Source organism: Hippocampus comes, unplaced genomic scaffold (genome assembly GCF_001891065.2).
Source record: "Hippocampus comes isolate QL1 unplaced genomic scaffold, H_comes_QL1_v1.1 scaffold242, whole genome shotgun sequence".
NCBI lineage: Eukaryota > Metazoa > Chordata > Actinopteri > Syngnathiformes > Syngnathidae > Hippocampus > Hippocampus comes.
In genome coordinates this window covers 1,635,651-1,651,934 of record NW_017805385.1, presented here as the reverse complement: position 1 = coordinate 1,651,934, position 16,284 = coordinate 1,635,651, and the positions used below count along the sequence as shown (strand labels likewise).

The window sequence follows — 16,284 nt, the reverse complement described above, 5'->3', positions numbered from 1 at the left end:
AGAGAGAGAGAGAGAGAGAGAGAGAGAGAAATCAACAATATAAAAATTAAAAAATTGAAAGAAAGGAAAATACAGAAAAGATCTACAGACGTCTTGATTCAGCGCAGTTTACATGTTTAATGGGCGTAGGAAGAAGCACAAAAAAATATTCCTACCACTTGCGACCTCGAATTATTACTCATATGTTAATACACTCAATTATTCATTCACAGTAATGTAAAACAACTTTGGGGACATTCGAATGTGGGCGATCTTCTGTACTGTGTGTAAGGATAAATATATCAATGACACAGAGCTTATTTTTGTCTATTATCCAGCTGACTTGTGACACAACAGCTACAAGGAGGGCAAGAAATACCTCTGTAGCATATCAGGTCAAAGTGCTATTGTTTCAACTACTACAGTTTTTTTTTTTTTTTTTTTTTTTTTAGGTAATAATTCTAGCGCTGACAAACAGCACATTAGTGTGGCGGCTGCGGTTTTGAGGGGAGTTCTAGCCCTGGGCCTCTGAGCCTAACGGTTTATTGTTTTTCCTCAGCATGTCCATGTCTATGACCCCAAACTTACCCCTCTCAGCTGGCTAAAGCTGTTGACGTTACACCTTGGTCACAATGCTTAACACAAATCTATGTTAAGGTCAGCGGCAAGGTTGATAAGACCCATTATTGTGCTTTGTCGACGCGGAGAGTGGACGGAGAATTTGTGGCTGCCAGAAGGAAATCACAGGAAAATTGCAGCAAACACACATGTGGGGCCTGATGACCTCAAACAATCATATTCAAAAAGCTACTCCGTTTCACACAAACACTTCACAGCAAGTCTCTGGGCTGTATTTACACAGTAAACACATGCCTGTGTGTATTTTGGCGTGGTGATTCATAGCAATTATTTCAGAAATATGTAATTCAAGGACTGACCAGCAATAAAAGGAGAGAGAAAATGAGTCAAAACCACTCAATCCTATTTGCAGATGGTTTGCAGAATTTGTAAAGAGCACACATTCAGAGGTAGACGAAAAAGCTTTCGGATTTCGGCATAGTTACTCTTCCTGCCAAGGAGACAAGTGTTCAGTAAGTGTTGTTATGTCAGGAGGTTAGGAGAAAGCAGGTTTGAAAAGAACGAAATGCATGAAAACAAAATAGATAAAATGTTCTACAGGCTCAAAGGTTGTATTTTTTTTTTATTCCGGTGAATAGAAAGCCAATAGATTTAAGTAGGGAAAAAAAAATAATAATAAAATTCACACATCACCAGAACCAACACACAACACATCTGCAACATGAGCAGGACCAAGTTCTAGTAAAAAGCAAGGTTTTGCTGAGCTTCATTGACTAGTTAATGCCTTTTTATTTGTCAATGCTTAGCATGTATCTCATGCATGTATTTACAAATTTGCAATTTCTCCATTGTGGGACAAATAAAGGTTTTCTTATCTTATTACATTTGCTGGGAAAATGCCAATCAGATTATTTGTCACTGACCCCGTGCATACTGAGATCTCATGAATTCAAATCATTAATAAAATGCACTTTTTTTTTCAAAATAATTCAAAACACTGCTATTTACTTTAGGTTTGTTTCCGCCTGCACAATGAATGCAGGATTCTGGACATGCATGTGTGCCACTCTATGAAACCATGACTGCGGACCGCATAACAAACAATGACCTCCAAGCATCCAGGTTGCTTGGTCGTCATTGTGGGAACGCAATGACTTGGATAACCATCCACTATAAAAGTCAAATCATCCTCTCCAGGAATAAAAGTCAAAGTATTCAAGCATGACATGCACACTCAATGATATCCCAATACATCCAATCATGCAAATTAAGCTTCACTATTAAAACCACTAAGTTCAACCCCAAAGTGAATCCGTTGAAACTTCAGTAAAACTAACAGGAAACACAATTATCGCAATTGCTATTACCATTCCATATGCCACCACAGAGGCAAGACAAGAAAAAGGATGTCCACTGAATTGAAAATTTAAATCAGTGTACACAATTCATGTCAGCAGCATATGAGGGAACAAAACATCCAAAATCATACACTTTTTGAAAAAGAATCAAATCTACTGCATGAAGCCTGCTCCATTTATTCCTCAATGGGGGCAGCTCCTCTTATAAGCTGTTAACTTTCTTCTAACCATTTGTCACAATGTCCATCGCTCGTCATCGTATTAAAGTTGAGCACTACAATTTATTGCTTTTTTACGTTTTAGGACTTATAACAATGGACATCTTTCTGCACCGTATCTGAGTTATCAATGTTAGATGTTACTGTACAAACATTGTCTTTTCAATGAACAAAGCTTTCCGTTATCTCTTACTGGAAGAATATATTCTAAAACCAAACATACTGGAAGTTGACCAAAGGAACCGCATTTACTTCGAATAAGAGAACATTTCCTGCAATCATCTACCTGTGTGCCTGGAAAACATAAATAATGAAGCAAGTCATCGGTTTGCCGTAAATGGCAGAAAATCAGACTTTAGCATTGTAACAATGTAAGAGATGCCAACCACCAAAAATGTAACTAAATTGAAAGAAAGGAAGGGAACCATAATGAAACGAAATGAGCTGTAACTGTGAAACAAACGGCTTATTTTTAATGCCTGGAGTCCAAAGGCAATGGTTCTGACAAACAAACAGAGCAACACACAGCACACACATATTTAATGACCCATTCTGACTGAGTGGCTGTAAATTCCTGGTTTATGATGCTAAGCATCACAATTCAGCTGGCTCACAAAAGGACTTTTGTTGATGCTGACAACACACACATCTACACACACACACACACACACACTAGATAAACACAGTACGAAGGGACCCTTACAGTACCCTCGGGCCAGACACAAACAAACACTTAGACATACAAAACCACCAGCTTGGCTAATAGCATCAAGTGTTCTAAAACGGGGACACAAAACAGAGCATTAGAAAGAAAACTGCAGTCTCTCTCTTTTTTTTTTTTTTAATTATATATATACTTGTCGGCTATCTGAGCAGTGAACTCTACCCTCGAGCATATGGATTGGCAAAAATGAGCAATGGCGAGAACAACATGAGAAAATGCTTCACTATGTTTGCAAACTACATGTAATCAAGGGGAACATGAACTAATTTCAGAGCATGTGAATTTGCAGCTGGCACAATGAGCAAGTGAGAGATAGATGCAACAGCTGGCCTAATTGAATTGTTATTTGTACCACACAACCAATGAACAAGCTTAATAGCACTGAGATTTGGTGTTTGTCTTAAATCTAGAGCTAGCTTGTTGTGTTCATTCGGTTGTAATTAATATTTATTGTGATTTAGTGGAGTGACTCAAAGGTAAGACTAACCTCATTATATCTAGTGGTCATATTTTGTTTGGTGAAGGACATAAAGTTGTGCTTATCTTTTTTTTTTTTTTTTTTTTTCGCGCCCAAGATGCTGTCCAGTTGAAGCAAATAAACCCCTAATGGACCGGGATGAAAAAAAAAAAAAAAACAAAAAAAAAACGGCAGTGCTCCTTTAATACACTTCTCAGGGAAGTTGAGTGTTGGCTGGACTAAACTAATTTAGTGGAAGGGGGAAAGCTAATCTAATTTGGATTTAAGAGGTGTAAATGATATTAATATGCAACTTAATGAAAGTTATATTGTGAATCAACTGCAACAGAGTTAAATTCCCCTTAATTTGCCCCATGTGTAAAAACCACAGTATAAATAAAATACACCATGATGGCGTTGTGAAGGTCGGTGTGCTTAAAGGTGACGGGACAAAATCTAATCAGGTGGACTCCCAATTAAAATACAAAAATTGCAAACAAATAAGGAGAATAAATTACTGTAAGATTATAAATGCTAGTGTAACTAAACGGTGGTTCATGTGCCATAACCAACAACGGTGCATTTGAAATCAGGACCAAGGAGATGGTGTTGGACTTCAGGAAGAACAGACACCTCCCTCTCCCACCTGCACATCAGAGGAGCAACAGCTGAAGTGGTCTGCAACTACATGGAACTCGGTGTCCAACTTTCCAAGAATTTCACCTGCAGCTGACACACTGAATCACCTGAAAAAGACTCACCGATGTGTCTACTTCCTCTGGAAGCTGCGACGTGCTGGACTGGGCAGTTGTGTCTTGTGGGGCTTCTACAGATGTGAGTACGGATGGTCTGATCCAATGCAGCACATCGGAATGGAGTCTGATTCAGGCCAAAATGACTGGATCGGGATTGGATTGATTTGATTATAACCAGTCCAATCCATCCATAAAGCCAAATGATGTCGTATATCTCAACTTCACTGTACACTAAATGCCATAGAGCACAGATCAGCTGTCCCCATGGTTGCATTGTGCCGGTGCTTGTGTCGCATAACCAGAAACCTACAGAGCATAGAGCCATTGTGTTTTCCTTATTTCTTTAGGGGACCAGAATAGTGAACGTGTGAGAAAATAAATGCTACTTCTAATGGGGTGTTTATGCATTTCTTAGAATTGTATTGTCATTAAAGTAATTCGTTTTAGGGCACTGAACAAGTAACACTGATCAATTTAACATCAAACTGTAGATGAATACAGAAGCGCGTGATGCTGGAGCATGGTTTCAATATAACATTTGTCGAAAAGAAAAAGCCCTACAATGCCTCTCTCTTGTCAACGTTCCAAAATTCTCTTTTGACACAAGAGGCAGCAGAAGTTGGGTCTGCTCTGCATTTGCGTGTCACACAAAGCGCTCTCTTGTTTTGTCCACTAACAAATGTCACCAATGATGTCACGACTTCAGAGGGGGATTTAGAATGGATGATCTAAAAACAGAGCGTATAAAGAACGCACTGTCTCGCTCACATATAATTTTATATCAGCGGAGCCTGGTCAAATTAGGGACACCAATGACCGGCCAAATTACACAAAGCAGATGTTCAGCATGGATTTGCAGCAACTATTCATGTTATCCACAGCCTACCAAAACACTTCCAGGAAAATAAATAAATAAATAAAAACAAGAGGATTTGTTTGTCGCAGCTCTGACCCCTCAAAGAAAACCAAAATAAAGGCACACGCACGCATTGACTACAGAATTCAAAAAACGGCAACATTCAGCTTGAAAGCTCTAAATTATACATTACATACAGTATGACATTTATTGTAATGTGCTGTAGATGGAAAATGTTCTTGTACTGCATCAATGTCACACTCCTAACATTAAGAATGTCTGGCTCTCTGGTGTTTAGGCGGTAATAAATTTCAGTCCAGAACCCAAGGGCACGTAAGAGTGCTCTAGTCGGCAAGTTCTATTCCAATGGATACGAGAATAAATACGTAGTTAATAAATAAAGTCAGAAAACCAAAAGGAATTACGTGATTCATCTATACATGAAAAACGTGGCAAACCAAAATCAAAGCAAACAAACATTGTGCATACTACCTTGTTTTTCGTTCGTTGCTTTGTGATGGGCATCATTAATGTATGGAACTTGAAGATGTGCACAGGAATGACTGATGGATTACCGTCAGTGACAGTCAAGCACAATAGAATTAGTCTAGTCTGCACAAACCCCTTTTGGTTAGCCCACTGAGAATGGAGAGAATGGTGTGTAGATTTGTGAACATGAAATTAGCTCAAAACATGTTGTGAGATGTGCATGCGCGCTAAAGTGGTTAGGTTGTTGTAATTTACCATTTTAAATACAATTCAAGTCCATACTTCTAAAGAAACTAAGTCCAGTAATGCAATGTCTGTGTAGCAATACAAGGAAAAAAAACTGAAAATATTTTAACAAAAGCAAATATTTATAGGTGTGCTCATGTTAACAGCAGTATGTTAAAAAAAATCTTGTAAAGCACAACATCCTTATGATAGGTGTAATCCCCAATATACACATACGCAGGAGGAATATCCCGTTCTCTTTCGAAACGTGAATAAAAATGTATCAAATTCAGAGTGTGTTTTCGTCCTAAAATACCACGTTGGTCGATGTAACACAGGGAAGCCGTTCATCAGAAGTGGTGGTCACATAATCAATCAATAGTGTGACTGGCAGGAAAGCAACACCATCTTGCATTCCGTGAATGTGGTAAATGACTTTGTAAAGACAAATATGAAGACTGCTACTTTATTATTATAAACAGCATTGTATTCTTCTTTGTGTAAATATATTCTCCGTCATGTTTTGATTTGTAATAAATGCTCAGTCCCCCGATGCAATGCAGCTATTAAGAGGAACTGGAGCTTTCCGCACTATTTTAGGAACAACTGTCAATCATGGGTTCTATTACTGAGTTTCTATTACTGTACATGCGAACAAGGTACAATGGTTGTACCTACTTGAGAGGTTACGTAACACAAAGTAAAACTGATGTCATTAGAAGGCTGTGTAATGAATGTTCTCTCAAGCTCTTGAATGACATACACACAATCAGGATCACTGCTGGAGAACACTGTGTTGTATATCCTTTTTGTCTTACCCTGTGTTAATGGAGATGATTTCAATGAGAGGGTTTTTCCTTATCTTGGGAAGATCCAGTCTGGCTCCCCCAAGCCTCCGGCCGCCATCTTTCTTCTGGCCCAAAAGACGAACTGAGTGACCTGTATTCAAGAATCAAAATTGTCTCCTCATTCACTGCAGGTTTGTTTGTTGGCCGTTTTCATTTTTTTTTTTTTTTTTTAATCAAACACAGTTGCATCATTTTAAAATAAACACTTAAAGGGCTGCCACATGCCAAGTGAAGTGGCAAAGCGCAACTAAAGTGGACTACCACAAAAAAATTCAATTGGCGTGTCTTCACTGAACGGCAAGCGATTGAGCACAGCACATCGACAGACACACTGCAAGAGAAAACTGAGACCCTGCATTTTGCTTTCGAGGCTCCGCATACAATACACTGTATTGAATTCTTGTTTTGACTGAACCACAAAAACATGGCACAAAGACAGAAAACAAACAAGAATAAGGTGCGTGGCAGTGATCGATCATCGCATTCACTGACTGCACTTTAGGCAAAAGAGACTCTCCGCGCTTTGATTTCTATCCATCGGTACGTATAAAATTATGAATGCGGTGTAGTACTAACACAATAATAACACTTGAAACTGAGAAACGTTTTTTTTTCCTCTCCCTTTTGCCTTTATTTGTGGAAATCTGTCTTTTATGAACACTCATTGCCGACCCCTGCAACCTGCGCAATAGTTCTGTTTACCTACAAAATGGGTAAAGCTATCAAGAAAGCACAATATGCACGGGGAGCAAATAAAAATCCATAACCGAGTCAAAAAGTTAAATGTCAGTGATGCTCAGCCCTGAATGTGTAGAAACTGGATGCTCTGGTCTCCTCTCTCTCGTCATCTTATAGAAAGCTTTGTGCGAGATGGAGGCGCTGAGGGATGGAATTGTCTTGCTGTTCCCATCCGCTTTACATGAGTCTCCTGGGAGGATGGGCTCAAGGCAGGAAGCATGACTATCATTGGTAGATAAAAATTACTATCTGCCCCTGAGGAGTACAAAGAGCCAATCGGTGAGGCGTGACTGGTCGTAATATCCCAGTACAAGAGGGGAAAATGAGAAAACTCCACTCAAGGAAAGAAGGATTGGATATACATTTGGCTGTCTTACAGCTTGCAACTGTATTCATATCGCCGGAGAGCTCTTTGGGGATACAGTGAGATTGGGTTTTTTTTGTTTTTTTTCAGAGGGGGTTTGGGGGGGTTGCTACTTCTGATCAATTGTTTGAAGTCAGATTATCAACACATTTTCATGACAGCACAATTCCTCTGTACAAATGATAGCATCGTGAAGATTTAAATTTGAAGTCTTCAAGGTGTTACTTCAATTCCTCTGAAATATTTTTACACTTATACTGGACAGTTTTTTAATGAAAGACTCATTTAATCTTGTTAGGTGTATGCCACTGGGTAGATTACTATATTTTGCCAGAGTCGGCAAAAGGCAACAGTGCTGTCCAATTCTCATCTCAAAATACAGTACAGTGATCTTCGCTTATCGCAGTTAACGGGGACCAGAAACCCCCGCGAAAGAGGGAAATGTGTGAACTGTTGTTTTGCTGACTTTCGCTGCCTCTCACGGACCTTTTGCGGCATTTTCGTTTTTTTTAATGAATATTTTTGAAAAATCCGCGATGCAATGAATCCGCAAGAAGCGAATCGCAAAGTAGCGAGGGATCACTGTACACAGTTTAGCTGGCTCAATTGTTCTGATGGGCAGCCCCCTACATACACAGATATATACCTGGATAACCACACTGTCTATGCTCACTAACTGCCTAAAAGTCTTTCCCACCCTTCAAATGTCCCTGCTTTTTCTCCTTTGTTCACTTCTCGAAAAATACGGCTTGATGTAATCCATCCTCTCATAAATGCCTTCCAGAAGGTGATGGTGAAGGTGGGAAAGAAAGGATGGATAGAAGGCTAGGAGATGAATTCCTCAAAGATGAAAGCCATATACGATGGCGAGATGGATGGTTGGAACGCAGCGGTAGATGGCTAAAAGGATGACCTGTTGACCTACGGTTGATGCCTCATATGTGGCGGCTCTCCTATTGGATTGGAAGGCATCAGCGGGGTGGGGAACGTTGGAAATAACGGACTAAAGTGGCTGATGAAGAGGAGAGCAGGGGTTTGATATTTATCGGTCATCTTGTCAATGCAATGGGCCAAGCGACACCGATGGAACAGTGTTGATATCTGAGCGATGCCTGCTAACTTTACGGGATATGGCTTTGAAGTGCATCAAGCGTACTGTAACATTAAAAACACACACACGCACATGCGCACGTACTCTGATAAAACCAAAGCATAGCTTTGGTGTTTGACGGCAACAAGCGTCTGAACAGCATTTGGCGTTGATAAGAGGTCACTTGGCATCAAAAGAATGTGTTGACAACATCATTCAGAAATCCATTTCAAATCAGTGTGAGTGGGTCAACTTTCTTTCTGTCCATGATATGTTTTCATTCTTGAGCTTGATCTTTTTTTTTCTTTTTTTTTTTAAGCAAGGAACACGATTAACAGTTTGTTTATCCTGGTGAATAACGGAAAATGAGGTCATTTTGATGTTATGGAGCCGATGATCTCTAGCTAAGTAGATGCATTGGCCCGTTTAACTTCATTTGCCTGGATTTCCATCATAAACACACATAAACACTAAATCTTCACAATTTCTAACCCCCCCCCCAAAAAAAAACAGAATAACAGATGAAATGGTGTCATCTGAGGCGACATTCCCAACTAAAGGGGAACAATATCGGAACACCAATAGAAACATGGAAACAGGCCTACAGAGGATACACATAAATGAGTTATAGCATCCGACGTCAGTGAAAATCAAAAACATACTTTGCATGGGATAAAATGTGTCTTACCTACAGGGTGAGGTGCCCTTGCCACCAAACAGATCAATGTTTTCGTGTAGACTCTATCATTTCAAGAATTTCTGCACGTTTTTTTTTTTTTTTTTAATTTTGTTTTAGTTTTTTGTAGAGGGAAAATATGGGTTTCTTTTTGTAACGGGAACCCTCGGTGTATGCACATACAGGAAGTAAAAGCAACTCTGTCCAAAGGTTTTTGTATGCTCAGAGTAGTTCTTTGACTGACAATTTGGCCTTAATCTCCCAGAATTTCAGTCGTTTCAAGTATTTACACTTTCAAGTATTAACTTTAAATGAGGGTTAATTAAATGGGATGATACGGCCGGAATGGTCCAATTTTCACGAACAAACTCAAATGAGTTTGTTTGTGAAAATTGGACCGATTTTGTTAATTCTTTTGGTTAATCCAGAAAATGATATTAGCTTGCATCATCAATGTTATCCATTTGTTTGGGAGAAATCAGTAAATAACTAAGTACTCTCAAAACGCCCCTTTTTAGTCAGAACTATAGATAAAATTGTATTTATTTAAGTCTATTACAGAGAACCCCCCCTCCATTATTGTTGTTTATTTGGTCTTGTTTAGTGATTAAAAAACCTTGAGAAACAAACATCTTAACAATATCATACGAGGGAGTGATGCACTCAACAGCTTTTATTTTCTCTTTTTTTGTAACTGATCCTGTTACTGGCTTGATCGTTCTTTTCCAAAGTGAAAGCAGATGTCTGCAAATGTTTCAAACTGCATTCATGAAGGACAACAAACATCAATGAATAATTACTGTTGAGAGGGTCAAATCAGAAGCTTTGGACCATTTTAAGTTATACAATGGCTGTAAATGATTACTCGATTATAATAGCTGTCGATTAATTTGACCAGCAATTAGTTGCCTATTAATCAGAAAATTCATCTGAATAATCTGCCACCATTTGTTTAATTTCTGTTCATATAAAGATATTTTCCAATGACTGATGAGGTCCATGTTACATGCACATTTCCACGAAAGCTTTATGTCAGTGGATGGCATAGGTATTGTTGATCAGCTCTTGAGAGTAAAATTGCTGCTTGACTAGTTTTGGAAAGTATGAAAGGAAACTACAAATCTTACACATTGTGGAATGAGTTTGAATAGATTTGCAGGGCTCTTGGATAAAATGGCATCAACCGTCTCTGTTTGCAAGACAACCAACAGCCGGTGAAAGCCAACTAAACTGGCTAAGTAAGGCTGAAACCACAGTAACTGCTCAATCCAGCAATATTCTATGTGAAAACATAATGTTCAAATCCTGTGTGCGTGCTCAGCAAATCAACCTGAGATAACGGAAGTCATTTACAACAGGCAGTAACGTAAGCTTTATGGTTCAAGGATTCAGTAAAATTAAACACAGCTTTACTGTGCTACGGTATTCTTATTGAGTGGCAGTTATATTCCTTTTAAACCAAGACCCAAACCGAAATGATCATCTCACGCTTCACGAAGCGAGATCATAAAAGCTAGCTCATGCTTTTGTTACGTGGAAAAGAAACCCGCAAGAAATTTTGTTGGAGAACTGTGCCTTGCAATTCGCCGGCATACACATTTTAGTTACCATTTCAAAAGGCATATCCCCCAGTTTAAAGGTCTCCTGGCCTCTGAGCTGAAGTAACAGCTCTCGATTTATATGAGGTCATAAAAAACAGTAATGATACTGGGGAAATTAGTTTCTTGGGGGTGGGGGTGGAAGGTGAAGAATGGTTGGGAGGCGTGGAGGGATAGAGTCAGGATATGAGAAGGCAGATGGGTAAGAAGAATGAAGGAAAGAAATGCTGAAAGACGTTGAGGGAAAATATGTAAGAGATAGTCAAAGTCAATAACTTACAGTGGATGTATGTGCTGCCTGTGCATACAGTTAACGCCTGCAGTCAGAGAATTTGGGGTTGATTGTACAGTAATATTCAGATGTCCCTATTGCAGTGCAAACAACACACACAAAACCACCCTCACACAAATATGCACGGATGTGCACGGGCGCACGCAAGAGTAATGTGTTTTACAGTTGTTTTTTAAGAGAACAGCTGGGGGTATATGACAACTTCAACGGACATCCACAATAAACTCTGTGTGACCTCCATTAGCAGCAGAGTACTGTGGTGCCCAGATAGTTTAAATAATTACTAATCACTGACATGGGAGTCTGTCTTCGCAAGAAAGATCCAAACGTGATTAATGCGGTTTATTTCATACAACTTTGACCACCACTATTGGCAGCATTGAATTTTTAATTGGCTCACTATTAATCTAAGAAATAGAATGGAAATAGAAATTTACATTATCGCTATATTCAAAACATCATTCTTAAACATACACATAAATCTCTTTTTAATGAAAAAAGTATTGTCCAAAACATCTGGACAGGTATAACAAGTACTTCATATTTTGTTGCTCACCCTGAAGTAACTGCCTAAAAACATTTTTTACTGCAATCAAAAAGCTTCCAGGCCATGCCATATAGCTGTTTCCCCTGGTGAAATGAGGAAGGGGGGCATTCTTTATTTCACCCATTGCTTTTAGATAATCCAATTAAATTGAATTGAAAGCTGTTTCACGTATTATTGCAACAAAAGTGGGAGCAATAACCAGAAGTAATTAGGTTGGGCCCCTGAATGGTGTCATAACGTCACAATGGTGTGCATATTTGCAGGTCTTTCTGGGTGCATTCAAATACCTTTAACAGCCTCGTCCACCACCTCGACCACTCGATCAATCTGTTGGACCTAAAATACACAAAAGGCACACGCAGGTTGATTGATGCCGAGCATGCTCGCATTCCAAACAAAACTATACTGAGCACATGAACACAAGTAGTCCATATTACAACAATCTGTGCACACAAACACAAACAATGTGCACAGTGAAGCTCTGCATGATATGAATCAGATTGTGTCTGTGTTTAGTCGTCGCAATGTGGACGAGAACGTGCAGAAATCCAAATTTGTCACGTAGAATTTCTGCAGCATGGCTTGGATATACTGTAGATACGGCAAGCAACTGTTAGTGGGGAATGTGCGCGCCGTTGAGTTCCTATCAATGTTTGAGGCGACGTCATTAAACAGTACATTTAGTCTCCACCTGTAAAACAGTATGTGAGAGAGGTATGGCTCAGGTTTTAAAGTGGCCATTAAGGACTTGGAATGGTGCCATATATCCCGCTCTGTGGCAACATAAGCCACCATGTGATTGTTGCCATGTGCAGTGTAGTACGTTTGGCATTAACAGATTGTATTGAACAACAAAGTGCGGGATGACAACAGAGGATAATCTTGACCCGTGATTCTCAACTGGTGGGTCAGGACCCGTTTTGTGTGGATCACTGAAAGCTTGAAAATAATTGTGGGGGGTCCTGAGATGATGGCCATATTGTTGTGCTGAGATTACGGACGGCACGCAAAAAGCTAGTTTGCCTGGTGACATAAAAATATGTCACCTGATGCAAAAAAGACACTTTCGGTGAGTGTCCTGCTTTCTGCTTTTCATTTGATTTGCATTTATTTTCATTTTTCAACCTGAATGTACTGACACATGCTGGTGACTGACAATGGTATCACGGTGTCTAAGAGCTTAGAGCTTGTGAAGTCACATGACCAAACCAAGAAAACAGGTGAGCCTCGACAGTCTTAACGTTACCTGGGCCCTTCACACGGTGATGTCATTTTCAGTCAAAAGGCACAAGGCAAAACGGCCTCCCCCTGAGATCAATAAAAACGTGTGGAATTTTCTGCTTCACTTATAATACACAAAGGCAATAGAACTCAGAATACCGTGTTTAGACGAGAGAGGTCGCACAGAACACACTATTGTAAAGACATTGACTTCCTTTTTAAATGAGTTAAACTATATATTAATTCCAGAAGGGCCTAGAAAGTATTTTTTTTTAATTAAATTTCAAACTAGTTCTTTTTTGAGCAAGCTTCCGTCTCGGTTATCTTGTAAAATAAAACAACATTAGCTGTCAGTGTGAAACGTGAAACGGTACTCGGTCTGGGACAAATTTAAAGACAAGAACAAAGAATATGCAAGGGGTACAAAAAGATGTGCGCCCAGAGGGCTCATGTGTTGATATCTCTTGTTTACAACAATTGCTTACACACTGTAAATCTCTGATTACAGAGCCGGAGCTGTTTGTCTGCGTGGAGATGCGTGATGCATCTTAGATAAAGGATGTGACATGTCTGGTTCAGAGACGTGAAACACGGTGGGCTTGCGTGACTCTTGCGTACCTTGCACACAGTTACACTGTCATTCATTTCATAGCCAACTTGTGAAAAGCAAAACAACAGAACAAACAAGGCACGTCATGGCGCAGCTCATGTGAACAGGAGTGAATTAATTCAACAGCACTCTTAAGCACCCCCCACCTAGCCGTTAAGAGGATTGACAAAACAAAAACTCACGACTGGTAATTTGAATTTGATTTTCATATCCAACCAACTGTCACTCTTGTTGTGTGTTTGGATAGGAGGGCACATGAAAGAAGTGCGCGTGCACTGGTACGCCTCGGTCTGTGATTGTTACCATATGTGCCCCTTCATGCATGTTCGGCTTTCTGTCTGTCCGTTGGTGTGTGCACGTGCGTCAATATCAATGCAAAATCCAATCTATTCATGACAATAGAAGGCACAGCAGCGACAAACTTCCCAGCTGTTTCTGTCGTGCCCTCAAGGCGCTCGCGCGTACAAGCTTGTTTATCTGAATGTAATTATATGATACATACATGCCACTTGAATGTGATTTGAATGTAATTACGTTACATAGCGGCATGTTTACTTAAATGGAACTGCATTATTTATCGGGATGGGCATTTAATGCAAAAATGTGTGCCGTTCCATACTCTTGAACTGTATATCTGAAAGTGACAGTAATTGGGACATTTCTATAATCCAACAACGTTATTTTTGTTTTTTTGTTTTATTTTTTTGGGTGGGGGGGGGCACATTAAATTAATTCATTAAATAGCTTTTCAGAAAGCAAGGAGCGAATAAAGGAAGGCTTCAAAGATTATTTGTTTTGTGTAAAATACATCTGCTGGCAGCCAAAAACAGGGAGAGAAATGACATTAAGCCTTTCATGCACCCTGTAACCTGATAACATGATAAGATGTGTCCACTGTAGTCACCGTTGTACTTGAAAGGGTTAATTTCCCCGTGGGATTATTTGTAGGAGCTCAACTAAATACTGTACTTTGTCAACCATAATTGGTTATTAGGTTTTATCATAACAGTCGCAGAAGATTGTTGGAATAAATGTAGTAGTCTTGGGACACCAAATGGGGGGGAAGGAAAAATAAGCAAGCCCCTACTAATTCTGTTTCATTATGAAGTATTATCAGTGCATAAATGTGCAATCTTTGAAATGTGACACCAGTGGAATTCAGCTTGAACTGGTCTGATTCTGCAGTGTGGTTATGCGCTACAACCAGTAAGCGTTATAGCAGTCCTGATCATTCTATACAGGCGGGAATGAATGAATGATCTGCTGTTGAGACTCTGCATCACTAAATCTCATGAGGATTATATCAATGCTGTTTTTTACAGTGATGACCTCAGAGAGTGAAACCATAAACATGAATCAATGTGCAGAAATGAGAAACAAAACAAATTTGATAAAAGGAAGCCCATCCATTTATTATGTTTATTTATTTATTTATTTATTTAGTATTGTTATTATTATTATTATTAGTAGTAGTAGTAGTAGTAGTAGTAGTAGTAGTAGCCTTACTATTATTATTGATTCTTTGTCAGGATTGTTAGACTGAGTTGATAAAAATGTCTACAGATCTGTCAGATAAATAATTTTGATATAAAATTAAAAAAACTCGACAAACCAGCTTGCTTTTACATAAGAAAAGCTAAGAATCTCAGAAAAGTCAAGAAAGTGATTTTCAGTCGTGAAATAGTTGATTATATGATTGTATATTATTTGTCAGTCAGCCATGTCTGTATTTTGCTGCATTTCGCATCAAAGGTCTCTTTTTTTTTTCCCTCATTCAAACATGGCATAGGTTGACTTTTTGTAGCCATTATGTAAATACGTGGCACCATATGTCTCATTCCGGTTGACTTTTTTCAATCATATTTCTTTCGATCCTCATTCTCATGCATCTGCCTTCTTTTCTACTGCCCTTCCATATTTATTTTGGTGATCCTGGTCCTGTCTTCTGGGGAGCGCTACCGATTCACTAAACAGCACGCGGGGGACCAAAAAGACCAGACTAGTCTCAACATGTCGCCAGCCAGGTCAATGACAGGTAAAAAAAAAAAAATGTTCTGTGATACCTTGTGTGGGTTTGTGTTGTCCAGAAAAGTAAACCAAAACATGTTTTATTTAGTTTCAAAAGTGCGTTTATATTAAGACTCTTACTTCGAAGTCATGTATGGCCAAATGCACAAATGTATCAAGAGCAAGTATAACACACATACCCCAATGATGCTAAGACCTTTGAGATAGTCCATTCGAGGTTGGGCCTGTGGAACACAACCGGCTACCACCACCTTCTTCTGTTGCTCTTGGGCTTTTCTGCGAAGAATGGAAACACAAGATAAAATAAAGCTTTTGTTTTTTTTTAAAAGAAAATTGCAGTTGAACAGGAAATTCTCAGAAAAAAACAATTAAAATGTGCTCCGACAACATTCACATTTCATTCACAATTTGACAAGGCTGATGTAAATAACTTTATGGCTATAAACAACTGGGCCTGTTTACATCCTTCACTAAGAATTGAGTTTGAAAGGAAAATATAGAGTCACTAATCTTCTCATTCAAATGGTTGACAAAATGCCAATAGCGCCTTCACTTGTCAGTGTTGGTTTCTTGCTACAAGGAAGGCGGATGACACATTTTGGTACTTGAGTTGAAAAAAAGGACAGCAAAAC

At 39.1% G+C, this 16,284-nt stretch overlaps 1 protein-coding gene across 1 annotated transcript in view; it reads right to left on the bottom strand.

Annotated features, from left to right (window-relative positions):
* The window catches only part of cdkal1 (CDK5 regulatory subunit associated protein 1-like 1), a 201,470-nt gene that overhangs the window by 117,461 nt on the left and 67,725 nt on the right, over window positions 1–16,284 (bottom strand). The window contains exons 5-7 of the mRNA XM_019872988.1: window positions 15,832–15,928; window positions 12,081–12,129; window positions 6,459–6,579 (exon numbers count right to left, since the gene is read on the bottom strand). Coding sequence (XP_019728547.1) covers window positions 6,459–6,579; window positions 12,081–12,129; window positions 15,832–15,928 — 267 coding nt within the window. The remainder of the gene's footprint in view (window positions 1–6,458; window positions 6,580–12,080; window positions 12,130–15,831; window positions 15,929–16,284) is intronic.